At 50.1% G+C, this 23,181-nt stretch overlaps 3 protein-coding genes across 9 annotated transcripts in view; 1 reads left to right on the plus strand and 2 right to left on the minus strand.

The window, feature by feature from the left end:
* Positions 1 to 75: 75 nt before the first annotated feature.
* Positions 76 to 4,734, plus strand: SPAG8 (sperm associated antigen 8). Its single transcript, XM_030817487.1, is given in 8 exon segments — positions 76 to 684; positions 787 to 1,594; positions 1,720 to 1,894; positions 2,096 to 2,141; positions 2,225 to 2,339; positions 2,468 to 2,530; positions 3,265 to 3,373; positions 4,471 to 4,734. Coding segments are annotated over 8 exon segments (1,539 nt in total). The 5' UTR covers positions 76 to 598; the 3' UTR covers positions 4,608 to 4,734.
* Positions 3,046 to 20,555, minus strand: NPR2 (natriuretic peptide receptor 2). Of its 6 annotated transcripts, XM_030817483.1 has the most exons (22): positions 19,078 to 20,001; positions 18,050 to 18,255; positions 12,438 to 12,551; positions 12,009 to 12,144; positions 11,682 to 11,776; positions 11,324 to 11,456; positions 11,019 to 11,103; positions 10,411 to 10,531; positions 10,174 to 10,248; positions 9,891 to 9,968; positions 9,555 to 9,659; positions 9,359 to 9,430; positions 7,108 to 7,267; positions 6,793 to 6,948; positions 6,545 to 6,713; positions 6,241 to 6,387; positions 5,633 to 5,756; positions 5,381 to 5,449; positions 4,094 to 4,268; positions 3,924 to 4,022; positions 3,530 to 3,621; positions 3,046 to 3,397 (listed from the first exon to the last, which is right to left on the minus strand). In XM_030817483.1, the coding sequence occupies exons 1-22, from the start codon at positions 19,742 to 19,744 to the stop codon at positions 3,332 to 3,334; spliced, it is 3,144 nt and encodes a 1,047-aa protein (XP_030673343.1). In that variant the 5' UTR covers positions 19,745 to 20,001; the 3' UTR covers positions 3,046 to 3,331. The 6 variants fall into 6 exon arrangements, 5 of the variants coding, with proteins under 5 accessions (XP_030673343.1, XP_030673341.1, XP_030673344.1 ...); XM_030817481.1 differs by having other exon boundaries at positions 11,324 to 11,776; positions 19,078 to 20,555; XM_030817484.1 differs by lacking the exon at positions 10,174 to 10,248 and having other exon boundaries at positions 3,058 to 3,397; positions 19,078 to 20,555.
* A 1,175-nt stretch (positions 20,556 to 21,730) lies between these two features.
* The window catches only part of RGP1 (RGP1 homolog, RAB6A GEF complex partner 1), a 38,742-nt gene continuing 37,291 nt past the window's right edge, over positions 21,731 to 23,181 (minus strand). For both annotated transcript variants that reach the window (XR_004031389.1, XR_004031390.1), the window contains one exon: positions 21,731 to 22,005. The gene's annotated coding sequence lies outside the window, so the exon portion shown is untranslated. The remainder of the gene's footprint in view (positions 22,006 to 23,181) is intronic.

Genomic DNA, 23,181 nt, shown 5'->3' on the forward strand with positions numbered 1-23,181 from the left:
CCACCCTAGGTCAAGCTTCTGGAAAAGTAACAGTAGGAATGAGCCTAAATGAGTAGGAAGAAACTGAAAGCCAATCCTGGCCCTTCTTCAGAGGTCAAACCAGGTTCTAAGGGGGCTTAGGAGGAGGGTGGTCAATATGAGGGTCTTTTATTAGAGGAGGAGTAATCACACTCAAAAGCGGCTGCCTTTTCACTATTCCATGTCTCACCATTTTGCTCCAGCTAGTTTGTTTATTTTCATCCTTAACATTTGTTAAAGACCCCACTCACTTTTCAGAATGAACTAAGAAACTAAGGGGAAGCTACTGTTGCCTCTCAGCAAACACCAAGTAGGCTGTAATCTAATGCCACAGCCCTGTGCCTGTTTCTGACATATCCCCATACAGCATCATCTTAGAAAACCGCACGCAAAGACTGTTTGGGCGTGGAGGGCGAGGTCTTAAGCCAGCGGAACCCTAAAACCCCCTCTGAGGCGGAATGCCGCCGGGACCGGAAAGCGGACCTCCCTGACAGCACCAGGCTGAAGACTTCCGCCCCGCAGAGGACTTGCCTCCACCCCCACCTTCAAGTCCGCCCAGCTGTACTTCTGCGCAGGCTCCATGAGTTGTTTGCTGTCTCTATGGCAACCCAGTAGCTGGAGTCTGAAGATGGAGACCAAGGAGACTACAGAGGGATCGCGGTCGCGGTGAGAGCCGCAGCTCTGGCTGCAGGCATAAGGGGACGAGGAAGGTTAGCGGACTTCCTCTGCTGCGTTTTTGACAGCCATGTCGTGTTTGCTTTCTTTCAGATCTTTAGACATACAGCCCAGCTCCGAAGGACTAGGGCCCACTTCGGAACCGTTTCCTTCTTCAGATGACAGTCCTAGGTCGGCCCTGGCAGCTGCAACCGCAGCAGCTGCAGCGGCTGCATCAGCTGCTGCAGCTACTGCAGCCTTCACCACCGCCAAAGCAGCTGCATTATCTACAAAGACCCCAGCGCCCTGTTCTGAGTTCATGGAGCCGTCCTCTGACCCCAGCCTTCTTGGGGAGCCCTGTGCAGGACCCAGCTTTACCCACAATATAGCCCATGGGAGTCTTGGCTTTGAGCCCGTCTATGTTTCCTGTATTGCTCAGGACCCTTGCACTACAACTGACCATAGTTCTAACCCTGGCCCTGTTTCAGGCTCTAGCTCTGGGCCTGTTCTTGGCTCCAGCTCAGTTGCTGGCCATGGCTCTGGTTCTGGCTCTGGTCCTGGCTGTGGCTCTGTCCCTGGCTCTGGCTCTGGTCCTAGTCCTGGCTCTGGTCCTGGTCATGGCTCTGGCTCTCATCCTGGTCCTGCCTCTGGGCCTGGTCCAGACACTGGCCCTGACTCTGAGCTCAGCCCCTGTATTCCTCCAGGGTTCAGAAACCCGGTGGCAGATCGGGTCCCTAACTATACCTCCTGGAGTCAGCACTGCCCCTGGGAGCCCCAGAAACAACCACCTTGGGAATTTTTGCAAGTCTTAGAACCGGGTGCCCGAGGACTATGGAAACCCCCAGACATTAAAGGGAAGCCTATGGTTCGCTATGAAACATTGCCACGAGGCCAGTGCCTCCTCTACAACTGGGAGGAAGAGGTATTAAAGTTTTGGCCTGCTCCCTTTTCTTGAAGGCTGCCCTCAGTTTCTTTGGGGGAGGCAGTAGTTTACATGAGGGTGGGTACCAGAAGGGATATTATAGTCATTCAACTTGGGATCCACAGAGAGCCACCAACCACCTGGATCAAGTCCCAAGCATGCAGGATGGCTCTGAGAGTTTTTTCTTCCGACACGGACACCGGGGACTGCTGACTATGCAACTAAAGTCACCCATGCCCCCCAGCACCACCCAGAAAGACTCGTACCAGCCACCAGGAAACGTCTATTGGCCACTTCGAGGTGTGAAATGTGAGAGAGAGTAGGCCAGAACGAGTCCATTAGTCAGAGGGAAGAAGAAGAAGGAATTTCTGGTGGGGCTGCGGATTGTCCAATGGATATAAGGGCGGAACCCCAAGGTTTTTCTTCCTTTTCTCAAGTTAGTTTCTTCTGGGCCTCCTTCTTAACCAGACCCCACCCTGCCCACCCCCCGCCCTCTCACAGGGAAGCGTGAAGCCATGCTGGAGATGCTCCTGCAGCATCAGATCTGGTAAGGGATTGGGTAAAGGGGAAGAAGGAGGGGGAGGAGAAAAATTGGGTGAGAATGGCCTTGACATCCCTCGGGCTACATAGTAAAGAGGTGCAGGCAGAACAGGAACCCACAAGGAAGCTCTTCGAGGTTGAGTCTGTGACACACCATGATTACCAAATGGAGCTGGCACAAGCAGGGACTCCTGCCCCAACAAAGGTGAGAACCCATCCCCTATCACCCGCCACTGGCACAGCTGGGCTCTGACAGGCTGTGGCCAAGTACCAGGCCCAGAGGTTGAGAGAGAGGGCTGAAGGCCAGGAGTTACTCAGTACCCTCCCTCACAGCCTCACGACTACCGCCAGGAGCAGCCTGAGACCTTCTGGATACAGAGGGCACCACAGCTACCGGTGTGTGAGGGTGACTAGATGTTGGGGGCAGAGCGGGGCAGGCAAGGTAGGGCAGAGTTGGTTTGTTCTGGCTTGGGGAGAGCGGGATCCATCCTCATCCTGGCACTCCTCCAGGGTGTCAGTAACATCAGGACATTGGACACACCATTCCGGAAGAACTGCAGCTTCTCAACACCAGTACCCTTGTCTCTAGGGCAACTTTTGCCCTACGAACTTGAGAATTACCCCTACCAATTGGGAGAAATCTCTTCCCTTCCCTGTCCTGGAGGAAGGCTGGGTGGTGGAGGGGGGAGAATGACTCCTGTCTGAGGGGTGAGGAGGGAAGTGGGGTATGGAATATGGAATCTATTTCTGTCTGCACTAGAGACGTCGGGAGGAAGTTAATTCTCGCTGTACTTGAAGAGGCTTTACATAAAGGGTTATCTCTCATCCTGAGACTGCTAATTTAGTGATTCTGTGGGTCACTGTGTGCATACCCCATAACCTTTCCTTGGGATTGCCCCTATCCCACACTATGACATCAGAACTTTTTTTATTATTGTTTTATATTTGACCAAAATATTCTGGTTTAGATACAGATATTTACACAAAGTAGGGAGGAAGGGGACCAAGCCAGAGAGGGACAGGTATATGTACAGGGCTGAGCTGCAGAGGGCTACAACTTCCATATAAGGTAGGTTTTTTTGTGGCTGTTTTCCATTGCATATGAAAATGTCCATTTCTGGTGTGTGCAGACATGGTGGCCATTGCCCACCCAGGTACCAGCAGCAGAAGACTGTCTGACTTGGGAAGAATGGGGGTTTACAGGAGTCCAGGAGGTCCTTTCCGCTCTCCTAAGAGCCAGTATGTTCGCATCTTTCCTTTCCCCTGGAAGTGGGAGAGTGGACATGATTCAGATGCCTCAATGTTAGTCCCTTTGTCTCCCTCTCTTTCCCCATGATTCCCATAATCACTTTCACCCTCCCTTTCCATGCCCCCCTCCCCATGGCCTGCCATCACCTTCATTTCCACATCCCCCCGAAGCTCTAGCTGGAAGCATCCTAGCTCATCTAGGGCATCCTTGGTGGTAGAGGAGACATGGATCTTCAGCGCTGGGGTGGGTGGGATGGGGAGGATGGTGGAAAGAGGAATCAAGGAAAAGGCAATCAAAGAATTGGTGATACGGTATAGCACTGTGCCCAACCAACCATCCCTGGGAAGCTCCCAATGCATATCTATTAGAACCAAAATATGTCCAATCTCCCAATGCATATCTATTAGAAACAAAATATGCCCAAAGATGTGACACTAAGGAACTGTGGTCTCTCAGATTAAGAGATTGGAGGAATTATGAAAAGAAGAAAAGGGCAAGATAAATTGAGGCCAACAATGGGGTTGAGGGCTAATGTCTTACCTTGACCATTAGACTCCATTCGAGAAGCAGTGTTCACTGTGTCTCCAAAAAGACAATAACGGGGCATCTTCAGGCCAACAACCCCAGCGCAGACTGGCCCTATGAGAAGAAACAGGTTGGGAGAGTCTGGGAAAGGTGGAGACTAGGGCTGGAGTGAGAGTCAGCCTTACCAGTATGGACCCCTATGCGTAGCCTCAGCTGGTCATGGGGTCGGTGGCGGATGCGGAAGGAAGAAACTGCATCTAGTAATGCTAGGGCCATACGAGCAATTTCTGGTGCATGGCGTTGACCATTTCGGCCTGGGAGGCCAGATACCACCATGTAAGCATCCCCAATCGTCTCCACCTGATTGAGAGGGGGATTAAAACGTCACCTCTATTTATATCCATGGGGATGGGAAAGAGTAGAGGGAGACAAGCTGGACACCATCATTAATCATCCTGACATCCTGGAGGCCAGAATATTGACTAGAAAATAAGTGTCATGGTCCTGAGTCTAGGGGAGAGGAGATGTCAAGGGAACCTTTAAGTCTTCTTTCTCCACCCAGCACCTGGTGAATACTCAGTAAACATTTGCCGAATGAATGAACACCCTGTCCGCAGCAGGACATGGACCAATAGGCTCTGCCATCAGGAAATGGGAAGCAAGAAAACAGGCTAAACTCAAGAGGACAGAGGCTGGTGAGGAGGTAAAGCAGGCCCAGTGAAATGACCAGACAGCCCAAACTGTCAGAGAGGAGGAAAGCAGGAATTTGATTTTGGTAATTGTGCCAAAGCTATGTAAGAGAATGAATGCCATTGTTTTAAGGAAATACACAGTGAAGTTTTTAGGAAATACACACTAAGTATTTAGGGATAAAGTAGTTATCCCTAAATTGTAGTCTGCCACATGCCAAACAATGTTAGGCACTTTCCATATGATAAATCTATTATTCCCATCTTACAGATAAAACAACTGAGGCTCAGGGAGATTCTGTTACTTACCTAAGTCCACACAGTTAGCAACAAGCCAATATTCAAATCCAGATGATTTTTACTCCCAAGGACAATAAATCCAACTCAATGACTTCAACAAAAAGTTTTACTTTTTAAAATGTATATTCCCTCATCCCACTAAATCAGTCTGGACCCACATCCTATATGATTCTTCCATGTCTGGAGAGGACTGGAGAGAAATGTTGGATAAGCTGTATTTATACTCCAGGGAGGTAGGAGCTAAATCTCATGATGGTTCTGATCAGAGAAGCCAAAGGATTCACAAGAAATTCGACTGGAACGTACAATTATAGTGCTGGAGCTACATCTGTCTACAAAGTACACTCCAGCACCAGGATGCTGGGTACCCTGGAGGGAAAACCGATCATGGGGTGGGTAAGGTGTGTGGGGTTCAGGGAGACTGGGTTTCAAAGGGGGTCTCTATTAAAGGGTCTTCTATTGAAGAGCGGTCCCAGCTCTCACCTTGTAGACATCAAAGTTGTCAATTATGGCATCAAAGCAGGTATACAGGTCATTAAGAAGTGTCACTACCTAAAAGGGATAGAAAAGCAGAGGCCCTGAGACTTGTGCCCAACTTTCTAAGAATTCTTAACCCACGAGCCATCAAAAGATGTGGGAACTCTAGAACAAACTCATCTTCCCTATTATCAATGAGGCTTCCCCAGGTCCCTACCCACCCGACCCCACCCGCCACCTCGCACCCATGGCTCTCACCTGCATGGGGGTGCTCTCTGCTGACAATGCTGTGAAGCCAACAATGTCACTGAAGTAGATGGTAACACTGTCAAAGGCCTCAGCCTGTACAGTCTCTCCCCGTTTCAATTGCTCTGCCACTGAACTAGGAAGCAAGGGTGCCATGTGAGCCAAACTCCAAGAGAGTAGGAGCGGAAGAGAGAGGGAAGGGGTATGTGGCTGCAGCAGAGATGAGCTGTAACAAGAAAGCTGGGCTTTGCAGGTGGGAGGGAGAAAAGTGGCTGGGAAGACATTACAGTCTAATGCAAGGTAAGGCGTACAAGTGGCGGGGGGTTTTGAGGGGAATCCCTGTGCATGGGAGCTGTCTCAAGTTGAGACTGTTTTACATACACTTATTGAAGCAAGGGCGTGGTAGAGCAGGGTCTTAAGAAGAAGGGATGGGAAGCCAGTAAGAAGGCAGCATAGCTGATGTGGAGACAGAATGACAGCAAATAATCTATAACTGGGGGGGCTCCATGTGGCCAGCAGGGTTCTGAGGATTGGGAGGTGAGTTCTCAGGCGCCTGATGAGGCAGAGCCCAACAGAGCAGAATCCCAAAAGAAAATTCAGGAAGGGGGAGAAAGTCTCACTGGGGTAGAATTTGGTAGAGCAGAGCTTCAGCCTTGCGTTTTTCCTCCAGATAGGCCTGTGTGCGTTCCTCCACCAGCTTCTCCAGGTTATTGGCATACTGTTCCATGCGTAGCAGGAGGTTGTCCAATATGCTGGTGCCACCCTCCCTAGGGGGAGGCAGGATATGGCACTTGCTCTAAGATTCTGAAGACTCCCAGGACTTCCTATCCAACCCACCCTCTGGTCCCACCTGCCCCACTTCACGCACTAGGACTAATGAGTCTTCTATCCCTGGGAAGCCCCTGCCCCATAATGCCCTCTCACTTGTTAAAGCGTCGAATGAAGCCCTTAATCTGTCCAAAGTCTGGCCGCTCAGCTGGGTCCTGAGCCCAACATCGCTCCATCAGCAAAACTAGCTCTTCATTCAGTTGGGCCCGGTCAATGCTTGGCCGGAAATATGGGCGCTGACCATTTCGTACCTTCTGGACAATCTCTGAGGGTGATCAAAGGTTTGGATGAAGAACAGAGTTCTCCCAGGAAGAAGAGGCTGTGGGTAGTGGATTGACTCTTACCTTTGGGGCTGAGGTCCAGGCCGTCCAAGTAGAAAGGACCACTGCGAAGTGCTATCTCCTGCAGGATGATCCCAAAGCTATAGACGTCAGCCTTCTGCATGCCTGTGGTTGGCAAGGGGTTCCCACTGAGCAGTTCTGGGGCAGTCCACAACTTCTCTGAAAAGAGGAAACCAGCTGGCCAGGTCGCCCAAAATGGGGCACCCCCAAGCCCACCTGGACTCATCCCTATATTACTGTCACTCCACCTCCCTCTCCCGCCATCCCTAGGTGGAAAGAGGAGCAATATAAAAAGTGGGTTGTGGGGGTGGGCCTCACTGGCATAGAGGGCATGGCTGTCATCAGGTTCAGCAGTTGATCGGAAGCTGGCCAGGCCATAGTCTGTGATTTTGAGCACAAAACGACTATCCACCACACAGTTGGAGGACTTGAGACTCCCATGCGATGAAATAATGCTGTTGTGGAGAAAGGCCATGCCCTGCAGGGTACAGATCAAGTCATGGGACTGGATCATTTCTGGCTTAGAATACCCTCTCTCCATGAGATGGACACTGGCTAGCTGTCTACAGATCTTGGGTCCACAAAAATAATAAGCTGATTTTGGAAGGCATCCTTTGCAGTTTCCACCCAAGGAAGCAGGAAGAACAGAAGAGTCATCTCTTCCTGGTATCATAAGCAAGACACAAGCACCCAGCCACCAGGGACAGGGAAAATGCTTAAAAAGAGGGATAAGTGGAGCTACACATGACTACCCTGGAGAGGGCAGTCAATCTTCTGATTAGTGAAGAGAACAGAACTTGGGTGAAGACCAAAATGATATAACACCCATGATGGTCTCAGATACCTGGCAACTAATTAGGAAGACATGACTTGAGACCCAGGTATCAAGAGTAGCTGGATATACCAAGGAAGACCAGTTGTAAACTTTAATGCATAACCATGTATAGGTGGGCAAGTCCGGGTAGAGGAGGAATAAGATCTACTAGAGGGAGGTGGGCAAGTCGGGGTAGAGGAGGAATAAGATCTACTAGAGGGAATGCTGGATCAGAGAGAAAATGCAGAACATCGTAAACCTGGAAAATGGACAAAATCTGCTAAGCCAGTGCAGAAGCCTAAAACTGCTGGCTCTGTGGGTCCAGAGGGGGAAAAACCTTTGCCTCCGAGTTGCTGAAAGACAGTCTTAAAGGCCGGGCTCAGTGGCTCATGCCTGTAATCCCAGCACTTTGGGAGGCCAAGGCTGGCAGATTGCTTGAGCCCAGCAGTTCAAGACCAGCCTGGGCAACATGGCAAAACCCCATCTCTACCAAAAATACAAAAATGAGCCGGGCACGGCAGCACATGCTGTGGTCCCAGCTACTCAGGAGGCGAAGATGGGAGAATCACCTGAGCCCAGGAGGTCGAAGCTGCAGTGAGCAGTGATCTAGCCACTACGCTCTAGCCTGGATGACAGAATAAGACCCTGTCTCAGGGAAAAAAAAAAAGTCTAAATGATGCTCCCCAAAAATGAAACCCTAGGAGCCACCCAAATCAGTTCAGGTGAGACAGAAAGAGGATACAAGTTTCAATATGCTAACAAAAAAACATTTCTGTCTAAATGTTTAGCTCTGAACTTAATTCATAACTCTAATCTCTATGAACTCTTCCTTTTTATTTCTTTGGTAGCAACAAAACTTTTGGGAATCTCTGAAGTTGTGAATTTACTTGTGTGGAAACTGTGCAAAGGATGCCTTCAAAAATCACAGGATTAGGCTTCTGGCTTTGTTGTAAATCACTTTTCCACCAAATCACTGTTCTCTCAAGAGTTGTGTTTTTCTTATATTTATCATCACACCTCTAGTTGAGCATGATATTGGCTTTACTAATATTTTTATCTCTCATTTGATAGCAAATTTTCACACACAAAAAAATACTTTTTAAATAACTTCATGAGAATTTAGCAGAAAACCAAAGCTAGCTTCAAATACAGTGTGGGGTGATCCACTGGGATGCTCATTGGCTATGAGACTTATTTCAGAAAATCTGCCCAACTCATGCAAGAGTCTATTTTATGCTCCACAAATCTGTGGGCCTCTGAGTCATTTGAACATAGCTGAAACCTGGTATTACACAAGAGTACCAAAGGTTTTTAGTACAATCTTCCTTGGTTTCTCTTAGTTCTACTAGTAAATGTTCCTTTTTTAAACTTCAGTTTTCTGAACAAAAGGGCAGACATGCCAAATATTGGTCAGAGAGTAAAATAATGAGAGGAAAAACAGGAGATAAATATGTTCAGAGACCTGACTCATTTTATGAGTTCCTGGAGGTAAAAGAGATGACGGAAAGAGATCTGAGATATTTAAGACAGAAAGACAGAAACTCTCTACAGGCACAGGATTCCTTGTGGCAGGTAAAACTCACTCTCCCAATTATAAGCCCCAGATTCCTTGTTTACCCATTATTACCTGACAATGGGAATAAGGGGAGATGAGAGAACAGGACTTTCAGAGGACTGGAAGGAGAAAAACCACAATCAAAGAACAGTGGAAGTGATTTAAAGTGGATGAACTTTTAAGGAGTGGGGAAGACTCACCTTAACAAGGTCATTAATGAGTGAATAACGAAACATCCAGTCCAAGTTGATGCTGTCATTTTCTAGAATATCCTGGTAAGTGACATGGAATAGATTGTCTGTCCTGGTCCCACCAGCTATCACCTGGCGTAGAGTCAGTATAACTTTGGGTCTATCCTCCCCACCCCTGCCATAATCTCCTACACCTATCCCTCACCTGTAAACTCCCACGAGGACAATATTCAGTGACAATGCAAATGTTGGGAGGGTCTATGCAGGCGCCAATGAAGCGAGTGAGATGGTTGAACTGAACATCTCTCATCTGGCAGAAAAAAACAATGGGAAGGATAAGAAAATTGAAAGAGTTAAAAATCAGATACAGAAACTTACAACTACATAAGAGGATGTTTCTCTTAGTTGTATCTACAATTTTAAAATCATTTATAAATCAACCGCTTGCCCATCTAGCCAATTTTACTATTTCATAGTTTTCCCCACTCCTCTTCCCCATCCCTGTTTACCCTTCACCCTCAGTCCATCCTCCATTACATACATGTTTGAGTTCAAACAGAACCTGCCGGGTCAGCTCAATGCGCTTCTTATTCACATGTTTGATGGCGACAACATTTCCCTGATGGTGGGAGTGAAAGGGGAAAGGAAAATGAGTATCAGAAGTTCTGGGTGCAAGGAAATGCTAGAGAGCAGTGGAAGCATCCAGGAGCTCAGCTGGGCACAGAAAGGAGGGTATGAGGGACAGAGGTTTAGGGGCAGAGATGGCAGATGGGGATGAGACAGGATGAAATGGTGGGGACCAGAACAAGCAAATGACTGTTCACCTTGAAGTGACCGGTGTTGGCAAAGATCTGGTATTTCCCATGGGCTGTCATGAGCGAGCCGTAACTGGATCCCCGCTGGGGCCAAGGGCAACATGGAGGCGGAAGGATGAAAGGAACATTAGATGATGGTGGTAGTGCAGGGGCTATCATTACAAGCCAATGTGCTGGGAGAGATCCAGGGTAAGAAGGGACAGGAACTCAGAGGGAGGCAGAGGGACAGCTGAGACAAGGGCTCACCAGCGACAGTGTGAGGCGACTGCCTGCACCTTTGTGATAACGCTCTGAGTTGCCAAACTGCAGTTCTTCCCAGCGAATGCGCCACAACATGCTAGCCAGCTCCTTCTCCAGCATCAGCTTTCTGTAAGGACTGCACACCTCAGTTGACTGGCAAGCCGAATCCTGCCACCCCCAAGCCAACATCAGGGTTGCAGGAGCTTCCCTGCAGCTCCTGAAGCTGCAACTGTTACACCTGAGAGACAGGGCTGGAAGATAAGGCTGCATTCTCGGCATATCTGGCACATGCCCTATGTTCACTAACAAACACAGAGATTGGGGTGAAAGTTCTTTCCTAAAAGAAGACCAATGGAAAATTCACCTTGGATCTTAACCCCACTGAAAAACACTAGCTAGTATATCCAGTCTAGAACAAAAAGTGGAACAAACACCTAGGCTAAAAGACAACTAAAGAGAAAGGCTAGAGAGGAAGATGCTGTTGGATCTAAGAGACAACCAGCAAATTAAGAAACCTACTACCCTATCCCACGTTACAGGGACCACCTGGCTTCAGCCAGAGGCTATGTGGCAATGGGGGCAGGGAGTAGGTCAGCAGGAAACCCAGAACTCACCGGAAAATTAGGAAGCTGGAAACACCAAACATGATGAAGGTGATTCCTGTGCCCAGAGCCACAATTGCCAGAGTTGAAAGTGGAGCTGAAGGGGAAATTGAGACCCTGAGGAAGACTGTGTGTGGACTTGGCAGAATGGAGAACGGAATGCATAGACAGATTCCTTGGGAGTAGGAAGAAATGAGGAGGGAGGGATGCAGACGTAAAGGCAGAAGCACAGTTAAGAGTGGAGGGTCAGTGAGGGTGGAGGCCACGAATGGAAAGCAAAGGGAGGAAAGCTGCTCCCAGTCCCTGCACACACCCACTTTTATCACAGGATGGGTCGTCCAAGTCAAAGGCACAGGGGGGATTGTCCGAGGGAGGAGCCCCCTTCACCCAGGGAATAGGCCGTCCTGTCCACCAAATCTGCTTCTCAGCTCCCGAGTAGTGGGCTGCAGGCTGTAAGGAAGCAAAAAGCTGGGCCCACAGGCCTGCTCCCACCAGCCTCCTCCCCAGACCCCAGCTGTTTTGCTGCTTTTCTCCCCAACCTACCACCCAGCCAGGATGCAGTGCCAGCAGAGAAAACAAGTCCCTCCTCCAGTAGTTTTGGCTCTGTCCCCACTGAACCCTTGAAAGCTGGATTTTGCAGGGCCACACTCTCTTCCCTGCCTCCTCCCCCATCACCTGAAAGTCCCCAGAATCCAGGTCTCCCATGGCCCACAGGACAAAGTCAGTCTCCCGGTCATTGTTCTTGTCCATGACAACCAGTCCAGTTACACCTAAGATAGAAAAGAGTGCCCTTACTTTGAGGTCTATCCTGGGGTCCTCTCCCACTCACCCATGCCTACGGCTCCCTCAGAGTCTACCCTTCCCCGATCTTGAGGTGTGGGCACCTCTGCCATATTCACTAACCCCCCACTAAAGCTGTGGTGATCCTGACATCTGTTTCTTCTTCAGCCCACTCTATTCCTGACATCAGCCCTCAGACCCCCATCGACCCCTCTTCATTACCGTGGTATCTTCGTCCCTGCATCTTCTCCACAATTCGAAGTCCATCCTCCCGGGTGCCTCCTTCCTGTATTGTCTCATTCAGGACTTCAGCATATAGCAGGATCCCATCATAGAAGCAGCCAGCGATGAGGTTCATCTGGGGGTGGCAACTTCAGCAGTACTCTCCAAATGTCCTGGAAGGCCCCTTCCCTACTCTCTGGGGTCTCCCTTCTACCTATTCTCTCTTCTGGTTTGCTTTTTTCCCTCCTCTTATTCCTAAAGTGCCATCCATTCCTAACTACTCCCTAGGGCAGAAGGAAAAATCCTGGCTGGAAGCGGATACCCCCCAAAGTTGGGCTTGCTCCACAGCCAAGACTTGATGCTGAGTTTGGGAGAGAAGCCCTTCCCCAAAGCCTGACCTGCCTCTCAGGAAGGGAGAGATCTACTTACCAGGGAAGGGCCCAGCTCCACACCAAAGTCTTCCCGGGCTCTTATCAGCAGACGATTCTGGAATTCCTGATACTCAGGATTTGGGGGTTCTCGGTACGTGATCACCAATACAGTCTGTACCAGCAGCATATGGGGAAGAGTGAACAGGATTCAAGATAGGCATTAGGGGAAGAGAAGATGCAGGACAGGGAAACTTGGTAAAATATACATGATATAAAATATACACAGGTGAGTCTGAAGCCTTTGAAAGGGCTACTAACCTCTGTGTGTGTGTGTGTGTGTGTGTGTGTGTGTGTGTGTGTGTGTGTGTTGTGTTTCATACATCTGGGAAGAGGGAGTGGCACTCCTCCTGAAAGGTAGATAGGACTGGTTCTGGGAAGGTGGAAACTGGCAAATAATAGTCAACCCCATCCCCAAAGCCCAGCCCAACATCTTCCAGAGCTCCCTTCCAGCATCCAGGTTCCTGCCAGGCCACCACAGCTCACACGGCTCCTCTGTCCCATGCTTTCTGGGTATCTGCTCATGACCAAGGACAACACCCACCAACAGCTCCTCTCTGAGGTGTTAATCACTGTTAATGCCATCAGTAAAATACTGACATTTTCATTTCAGCCACTTGAACACAGTGTCTCTGCCCAGTGAATTAGAGAGATTTCAGGCCCTATGACAACTGAGGGAAATACTTTGAGACAGTGATTCCACCTGTGAAAAGCTGTGTGCTCATCCATTTAATGTGTGGAACACCTACCACAAACAGCACTGTCCTGCTTACTGATAAAAGATGTGTCACAGGGACAAACACACAGTCACATGCCTACACACATTTCACAGGTAAGCAAATGACACATGTGATTTCAGACATGCACACATCTCACTGGCACATGAGTCAGCATCTCTATCTCTCACCAAAGTGCCTGCTTAGCTCCCATTAGTCTCACACATTTCCCCTTCCTGGGCTGCTGGACCTTCCAGCCTCAGGCCCTGCCTCAGGCCACATAGTCACTGAGACCAACCTCTGCTCCAACAGGAAACTGGCATCACAACTTCAAGGAAAGACTTCAGTTCAATACATTTTGTGAAATATGACTTTGTGAAATGATAATTTAAAATCTGGTCATTTCTCCTAGTTTTGTTTATTCTTGTTATAGAAAGTACGTGTGGACCATAGAGATACGCTGCACCAGACACATCACATATGGCCTATTATGTATCAATTCATTACAGATAGGAAATAATAAAGTCGATTTATAATATGCATTCATTATATTAGACTGCAGCTTGCCTCAAGATATCATTATTCTTACTAGAGCATTTGGCTGCCTGATTACACACTTCTAATATTCTCCCAGTCTCAGGTAAAATTTTTTTAAAAAGAGAAGGGAACTAAGGAAAGGGTTGGAACAGTTCATTCAGTAGCACCTGTTCCAAGAATAAAATAAAGAAGTAGAATATTGTTGACAAGCAATGTAAAAAGTCAGGAAAATGGCAAGAAAAGATCAGGTTCGACACAATTTATATTTCAATAAAGGCTGATGGTAGGTTTTTAACACATTTTTAACACTAATTCTCAACACTAAGCTTGGCTGATTTGCTAGGTTAGCAGTTATCAAACTTTTTGGTCTCACAATCGCTTTACACTCTTAAAAATTATTAAGGACTCCAAATAAAGTTTATGTGGACTATATCTATCAATATTGACCATCTTAGAAGTTAAAACTAATAAATTTTGAAAATGTAAGAACACACAAGCACACCTTCCACAGCTGTCCAAGTGATGACATCATCATGCCATGTAACCTCTGGAAAACTTCACTACACAATCACAAAAGAACAAGCGTGACAAAGCAGATAAGATCTTAGTATTATTTTTAAATAGTTTTGATCCCATGGTCCCCCTAAACTGCTATGCTAGAACTGTTTTTGCTGTGGTTACTAGTTGTAGCTGTAGTACCAAAAAACAAAAATGAAAAACCAAACAAAAAAAAAACCCAACCTCAAACAGTTTCTGTGCTTGCTCAGGGGCTTCAGAGAAGGTGAAGGAGGATAATTGTGTCCCATTTCACGATGGACCCTAGGTGGAAAAAACAAGCGAAGGCCGCCACAAATGGGGGCAGTGGTGGGTGGGTGCCAGGAGCACACCTAGGAAATGTGCACCCTCAGGGGGCACCTGCCTCTACCTGTGGACCCGCCCACTGAGACCTGCCCTGGCCAACTGGAGGGTGGTCAACAGTGGCCTAACGAGACAAGTGATCTCCAAGCCCTTGGTTTAGTGCTTTCTTCCATTCTTGCCGCTGGTGCTCCCTGCGTGTAACCCAATCTCATGCTGATCATGTAGGTTGTGACCTCTGCCTGGGTTTCTAACCCTGTAGTCCTCCATTGACCAGCCTGGGCCTCTGGATCCTCAGAGCCTGGTCATTGCTTATTTAGTTCCACTCAATCTTTTCTTCCCTATCCTGGTTGATCACCTAGTTTACATTACTTGCCAGCTCTACTCCTGTCTAGATGAATTCCTCATCCTATCCCCCTCTCCCCAACACACTCCTAATTCAATTCAGCAAATATGTGTCAAGCACCTACTACATGCTAGACATATGGAATATGAAGATGAGCATGATCCCTGCCCTGGAGCAGCTAGTGGCTAAATGGGAGAGAAAAATCATATCAACATACTTGATTTCAGAGCTCTCTCCCCAGTAGCCAGTACCGATACAGCATGAGCTAGGGCCTTTCCTTGAGCATGATACCCTCCTGGAAAAGCTGTGGGCATCTGTGTCAAGGCCTCCTTTCCGCTATTGCCACTTTTTTCAGGCTGGCCTGGTCTGGGACCTCAGAGGGCCAGTGTCTCTGGGAGAAGGGCTCTGTGCTCTTTCATCCTTGCTTGGCTGGAGCTAACTGCCCAACTTCCCTCAGCCCCTCCCCTGCTTCTGCATTGGAAGGTGGGGGGGGCGGGGCACCTCATCACCCCTCAGCCCCACCTACCCAAAGCCTTGACCTTCCCGTCAGCATATTCTCCTGGCTGCCTAGTTCCCTTCTCTTGTGTTGCAGCAAAGGCTCCCTCTTTATTTCTCTGTCTGAATAATGCCCACAGTGAGGGAGAGAACTGAGAGTTAATTGATATAACTGATTATTGGATGACTAGATCCCTCCTCTCTCTACCCTTAATGCTGGGGACCCTTGGCTGGGCAATAATGCTCACAGAAGAAAGTGAGGCTTTTCTTCCACAAATAGAATACAGCCAGCAAGGCACAGTGGCTCATGCCTGTAATCCCAGCACTTCGAGAGGCCAAGGCAAGAAGATCATTTGAGCCCAGGAATTCGAGACCAGCCTGGGCAACATGACAAGACCCCATCTCTACAAAAAATAAAAAATTAGCTGGGCATGGAGGCATATGCCTGTAGTCCCAGCAACTCGGAGGCTGAGGTGGGAGGATTGCTTCAGCCTGGGAGGTCAAGACTGCAGTGAGCAGCTGTGATCACACCACTGCACTCCAACCTGGGCAACAGAGCTGTCTCAAAAAGAAAAAGGATATAACCAGGAAGGTTATGGAGTGCTCCCATCTGAGAGGGTCACAGATCTTCTGAAGTCCACATCAGCTGAATTACAATCCCCTTGTTCTTCTCTTTTCATAGCACTCTTTTCCTTTCCACTTTATGTTTTAGTAACACATCACAAGATGTCCCTACATTTGTATTTATTTCCTTACTTATTTATTGCCTGCCCATCCTACCAAATGTAAACTCCAAAAAGGCAGGAACAAAGTCTGTTATGCTCTCCCTTGTATACAAGTACCTAGCACAGTGACTGGACATGAGAGGTGCTCAGTAAATACTAATGAAATGAGTCAGCCTTCAAATAAATCAAACACAGACTGAATAATATGGTTAGTTATATGGTAGATGGAGTTAAGCAAAAGAGTAGGAAATTCAGTCCCACTTAGGGATTCTGGGATCATTTCCTAGAAGGGAAAATAGCTGGTATGAGTGTTAAAGAATATGGAAGCATTACCCAGACAAAGGTGAGAAGATTGTTTTAGGAAAACATTATAGCATAAACAAAACCTGTCCTGCCATGGCCCATATTCAAGTGTGACAGTCACAGACTCATTCTCAGGCATGCAAACAGCTATGTCATTCTCAGTCAGACACACACTCGTCAGTCGCAACCAAATATATAATCACAGCCACATAAAACCTTACTCACTGGAGAAGAATGGCCACCCAGGTCCAGCCCTTATACACAGCTACTTAGAACCAAATAATCCCAGAGTTTAAAGGACTTTAAGGTTATCCCATAAGCCACCTCCAATCCTTCTTGGAAAAAAGGAGGGATATGGATAAATACTTGGGAAACACTTATATGCACGGTTAGTAAAAAAGTGGTGGGGGAATCAGGGGAAGATTCATGGGTATGATTTTTCAGAGGCAGATATTTGGGATGAGGGAAGGAAGAGCATTCTAGACAAAAGGAAAAAGAACATAAAGGCACAGGGGCAGGAAGGCCCCGGGGTTGGGGGAACTCAGAGGCCTGGTAGGCTGCAGTTCTCAGCATGAGGGTACCAGGAAGTAAGACTGAAAAAGTGGTTTGAGAACAGACTGCAAAGGGTCTTAAATGTCATCATAAGGAGTCAGGATTTTATTCTCTAGAACACAAGTCACTGGAAGTTTTGAGCAGGAGTGAAATGAACAGAGTCATGCCAACATTCCCCACAAATTTTCTGAAATCTGAAATGCGTTTCTTTCCATTCCTGCTATCATCACACTAGTTCAAGCCATATCACCTCACCCTCTTCTAATCTGTTACAGTTGGTCTCACTGCCCCAGGTCTCCCTCTCTGCTAATCCTGAATTCTGTCACTACTGTATATTTATCTCCACACACACACAAAAAGTCAAGGACCCCAAATTCGAGTCCTAGTGCCTTAAGACTTAGAGCTCTCCTTAATCTGATTATACCTTTGCAACTTTATTTCCTGTATCTCCTTTAAGTGAACCCCTCATTCTTGTCGGGTCAGTATCTTCTCGGTCTCTCAAACACGCCCATTCCTATCTTTTTCTCTTTGCTCAGGATGCTTGGATCTCCTCTCCCACTCTGACTATGAATATGACATCTATCATTAAAGTCACAACAGGGTCTCACTTCCTGTATAAAAGCCTTCCCTAAACACAGCCCACACTGACTCTTCCTCCTCTGAGCCACTAAAGTTCTTAGTGTCTGTTCCAGGACACATAATCCTATCCTTTCTCAAACTTTGTCTGACTGTACCAGAACGATGCCTCACCTCTCCACAAAGGGTGGAAGCCCACCCAAGGGCTAGGATCAGATCTTTTCCTGAACTTTTCTCCCCCACAATATAGCCTACTACTGGCACTTAGGAAAGTCAGTGTTTTAGGATTTTGGAGGCAGCCAAAGTCAGTCTTGGCAGCAAGCACACTGAGTCACAAAAGTAGAGAAGTAAGAAAGGGTGACACTAGACTCAGAAAGCCTCTGTTCATTTTACTCCTGTGGCTCACAATTCCTGCCTGGTTCCTAGGGTTTCTTTGGGGTCTTGTGAGAGAGAATTTCCAGTGAAGCACCTCTTCCCCCTCCCCCTTCAGATTTGGCTCAAATGATACCTGAAAGGCCTCTCTGAGGGCCTGGGCCTGTTCCCGGGTGCGATTGTCCTGCCAGGGCCGGCCTGTAGCACGTGTGGGGCCTGCACGGAGACTCTCCCCAAAGACATCCAGGTAAAAGAAGACATAATCCCCATTGGTCAGATTCTCCCTCTGGGCCTGAAGCAGGATCTCATGCAGCATCTCCAGAGGGCCGCAGATATACACAACTGGGAGCAGGTACATGACAGAGGAGCACCCTGAGAAGGTATCCAGGTCCGCCACACAGCCCCTTCTCTGAATCACTGGGATGTCCCTCTTCAGCAAGAAAGAGAGTGCCCTAACCTATCAACCCCAAAGCAGATGCTCCCCAGCCCGCCCCACTTGGAGTCCACCATAAGTACCCTGGGGCCGTATGGACCATCTGGCAGAAGTCAGAGCCTGTCCAGACCCCAGAGGAAGGGAGCTGTCCCTCTCAAGCCCCTCCCTTTCCCAGAGCCTCCCTTGCTGCTCTCCACCCAACCCGCCTGCTCCCTGACTCTTCCCTGCCCTTCCCTGGGCTCAAAGGCACTGACAGCACAGATTTCTCAGTATGAGCTTTACCTGTCTTTCCCAAATCTGCTGAGCCTTGAGCCCGTTCATGGAGCCCTCATTATTTTTACACCACCAAGGGGTCTTGGCGCCCAGTCTGGGTGGTAGCTCTGATCACAGACAGGGCACATTTCAGAGTGGCTGTCAATCACATTCACTACTCTAGGGCACACACATTGCTCCCAAAACTTAGTATCCCCTCATTTTCACATTCCACCTTGATACAAGGCTTCACCCCTCATGCTCTCTTCTTCCTTGTTTGCATCTGCCTAGGGTGTTCACAAGCTCCCATGATGAAGCCTTGGCCCTCTCACAGGTGCTCTGTCCACGTGTGCTTCTTGATCCCAACCACCACATACGGCTGCTCAATGCCTATCTCCATCTACAGTTCCCCAGTGCTGAGCTTTAGGGACACAGCGACCCTCCTCCCCTGACCCTAAAATAGCCCGGGCCACACTCACTGCGCCCGTTGGCCCGGATGAAGTGGGTGGCCTGCTCGGGGCCCCCTGGCTCTCGGGCATACACCTGGTGCTGCACACTGAGGTTGCTGCCCTGCAGGGCCTCAAAGACGCCCTCGATGGTGAAGTAGTGAGGCCGGTCATCTGTGCGAGCATCCAGGTACAGCAAGGCAGCACGGGCAGTCCAATTGAAGTGCCCGTGTAGTGTCACCACAAACTCACCCAGCTTGGGAGCAGAGGGGCCAGTGCGAACCAGGGTACGATAATGGTCATTCTTAGCCGAAAAACCAGAGGCCACAGCACCCGCAGTCAGCAGGGGAAGGCGCCAGTGGGAGGCAAAGCGGGCCACAGAGGCAGCAGGGTACACGCAACCGGGACCTAACAGCAGGTCGGGGTCATGGTACAGCTTGAGGTCTACAGCGCTCAGCGGTGCCAGGTACTCAGAGCAGGCGCCTTCCAGTTCGGAGCTGACAAACCGCAGGTCCACGGGCAGTGCACGGCCCAGTGCCTCCACAGCTAGTGCCACAGCGGGTCCCACCCGTGGCCAGGCCCAGGCATAGCTCAGGTTGTGTTCTGGCAGCACCACCGCCAGCGTCAGGTTCCGCGCCCCGGGAGGACGCACCCCACCTGCCAGGGCTGCCACCAACAGCAGGAGTGATGGCAGCGCCATGGGGATAAAGCAGCAGCCCCACTGCCCCCAGAACCTGGGGCTGCTCTGGCCTACAGGGGAGACGCGAGCACCCCCCAGCCTGGAGCCTGGTGAAGAGGGCCAGGAAGAGAAGGAAGAGTAAGCTAGGTAGGCTGGGATGCAGAAGGTGCTGGGGGCCAGGGAGAGGAGGGGGAGATGAGAGGAAGGCGGGGGGCGGGCAAGGAGTGGGCTACCAGCCTAGGGCAAGGACTGAGGACTGAGAGGGGGGTGGTAGGGGGAGGGAGGGACCGAGGGGGCCTGCGGCCGGGATGGGGACAGTGCGAGGTGAAGAAGCCTGATGAATCCAAAGCTGAGAAGGAAAAGGGGATCTGGGACTGGGATGGGGTGGGGGTGGGGGGGCGAGTGATACAAAGAAACGGCCTGGGGGAACCTCACAGCTGAAAGGGCCGGGAGGGCAGGAGGGCGCTGCGACACATAGGACCAAGGGGGTAAGGTGGGAGGGTGCCCGCGCCGCGGAAGGACTGGGATCATGGGCAGGCGGGGAGCAAAGCGAGGCCTGGGCCGGAGGGCAGGGGAAGGCAGGGGTAAATCTCCCTGTGAAGGCTTCTCCCGAAGCTCCTGCTTGGACTAACGGGCCCGGGCGCTGGTCCCATCCGGAGCTACGGCGGCCCCGCCCGTGTCCCCGCTCCTCTCTGCTCCGCTTCTCCTGGGCCCCGGCGGCCGGCACTGCCCGGCGCTTCCTCCCGCCCCCCGCCTGGGCCCCGCGCGCGCCGCTCGTCCGGGTCAGGTCGCCTCGGCCCGGCCCGTCTCCGCTCGCTGCGCCGGCGGCCGAGTGCGACTCCCCCGGGCAGGCCGCCCGCCCCCGCCCCTCCCCCGCCGCCCCTCCTCCTCCCTCCCGGCCCCACCCTCCGGCGCCGGCTGCCTTCCCCCACCCCCCACCCCCCACCCGAGCGCCCGGGACCGCCAGGTCCCAAACCCACCCCGGTGAGCACTTGGGGGCTCCGCACCAAGGTCTCGCCGGCCAGCAGGGTTCCCGGGCGCTCCCTCACTCTCAGGGCCTACCCCGGTCTCCCCCACGCCCCTGGTCCCCCCGCCGCCTCTCCTTCCATTTCCATCTCACACACGCCGGCGACCCCAGGGTTTGTCCTCTCCCCCTCGCTTAGCCCGCTCTTCTTGGGTCTTCCCTCTGAACTCCCTGAGTCCCTCAGTGGCTCCAGTCTCCAGGAAGCAGTCGAGGATCCCCAGACGTGTGGTATCCTCACCAGCCCCCCCACCTAGCAAACCATAGCGCCCTCCCGACAGCAGTGCGGCTTACCCCACCGGGGACCATGCCCGCTCCCTGGACGGGCCCCTCCAGCAGCCAGGGGCCCCTGCGCTACACCTCCCACCAGTCCTTAGAAAGTCCACGAGGCTCCTTCTTGCTTGGGACTCAACCCTCGGCCCCCCGCTGTCTCCATGCCCCCTGCCCTCCTCGTGTCCTCAGAGGCCCACTGCAGCCCGCCCGGCTTCCTCCACACCATCTGCTCAGTCAGGGCCTCGATTTTCTTTTGTCTCCTGCACAGCGCAGGCTGGCGCCTGGGCAAAGTCTGTAACGGACCGGTGGGACACTCTCCGCAGTGGAAGCCCATCCACCCTCTCCTGGGGTTCCACCTTGCTCCCAGCTTCCCTTAGGAAGCTCTCCCCAGGGCCCCCATATCTGGAGTGCCAATCTGACCCCAAGAACAGCTTGTGAGGGATGATCTCATGGTGGCTGAGAGGAACTGCTATGGGACCTTGGGGATTTTTCTCCAACTGTCATAAAGGACATGCACATAAGCCCATTCTCTGCCCGCGCTAAGAGCCACGGTTTCTCTCCCACTTCAACCTATTTCTCCAGAAATCACAAGCTAAGAGCGCTCCTGGAGCCCTGGAGTGGGGTGGGAGTGTATAGGGCGAGGACGGGCATGGTTTCCCTGAGATGAAGGCGACACCTAGTGGTTTGCTGGGGGAAATTAAGGACAATGGCACTTTACCCTTAGGCACGATATTTATTGAACACGGGCTGCCCAGCACAAGTTGTACCTGTGAATACAAAGAAAGCCGAATGATACAGCCCTTACCTTTGAGGAACATACATTTGCAATCCCTGGGGCACAGAGGCCAAGAACAGGCCGCCCCGACAATGCTCTTGCCTCAAGCCCAGTAGAGATGGAAGCCTCAGGACAGCTCCTTCTTTAACGCAGAGGGGTGGTAACTCTAGTTCCAGGATCCCAATACTGTAGTGAAAAGGAATTTTGTCCTATCTGGCCAAGGCAAAAAAAAAAAAAAAAAAAAAAAAAAAAAAAAAAGAAAGGAACAGTCAAAAGAACGACGAGACAACATGAGAAATGCTTTAGACCAAGTCAACCAAATAGAATAGTTGATTTTTAAATAACTACACACTGTTTTATGAGACAAGCAAATCCAAAATGACAAAATTTCTGAAAGAATTACAGAATGGCAGGGCTAAGAGGAATCATAGAAATATATTGTTTAACCGTCTCATTTAAAGATAATTGAAAACCAAATCCCAGAGAGGAAAGTCTCAGTGTCCTTACTTGCTCCTCTCCCCCAATCCCACATGGCTTTTCAGTTGCAAAAGAGAGATTAAAATGCAGGTTTCATGGTCTCCAAGGAGAGGCTCTTTACAGATATTTTGCTGACTCGTGGAACTTACTGTAGAAAGCTGTGCTTACAATCTAATAGCTACCAAACCCAGGCGAGTCTCTCTGGAACACCTGCAGCCCTCAGTGAGGATCAGCCACCACTACCACTGTCACCCAGACTCCTAAGCAAGTACAAGCGCATCGTATGTCATTATTCTGAACATTAAGGGCAATTCTTCATTATGTTAGGGATTAAACATTCAAGCATTTTGCCTTTCCCTCTTCCTCCCAATTGGCCACTTAACTAGAAAGTAGGAAGGGGCCAAGCACGGTGGCTCTTGCCTGTAATGCCTATAATGTCTATTAAAAAACAAACAAATCAATCGGATATGGTGGCACGAACCTGTGGTCCCAGCTACTTGGGAGGCTGAGGTGGGGGGATCGCTTGAGCCCGGAGGATAGAGGCAGCCTGGGTGACAACAAGACCCTGTCTCAAAAAAAAAAAAAAAGAAGTGGAAGGAGTCTGATGCAGTGGCTCACGCCTGTAATCCCAGCACTTTAGGAGGCCAAGGTGGGAGGATTGTTTGAGGTCAGGAGTTCGAGACTAGGCTGGCCAGCAAGGTGAAATCTCGTCTCTACTAAAAATACAAAAATTAGCTGGGCGTGGTGGTGGGCACCTGTAATCCCAGCTACTTGGGAGGCTGGGGCAGGAGAACCACTTGAATCCAGGAGGCGGAGGTTGCAGTGAGCAGAGATCGCAGCACTGTGCGACAGAGCAAGACTCCATCTCCAAAGGAAAAAAAAAAAGAAAGAAAAAGAAAACATAAGTAAAAA

This window comes from Nomascus leucogenys, chromosome 8 (genome assembly GCF_006542625.1).
Source record: "Nomascus leucogenys isolate Asia chromosome 8, Asia_NLE_v1, whole genome shotgun sequence".
Taxonomy (NCBI): domain Eukaryota; kingdom Metazoa; phylum Chordata; class Mammalia; order Primates; family Hylobatidae; genus Nomascus; species Nomascus leucogenys.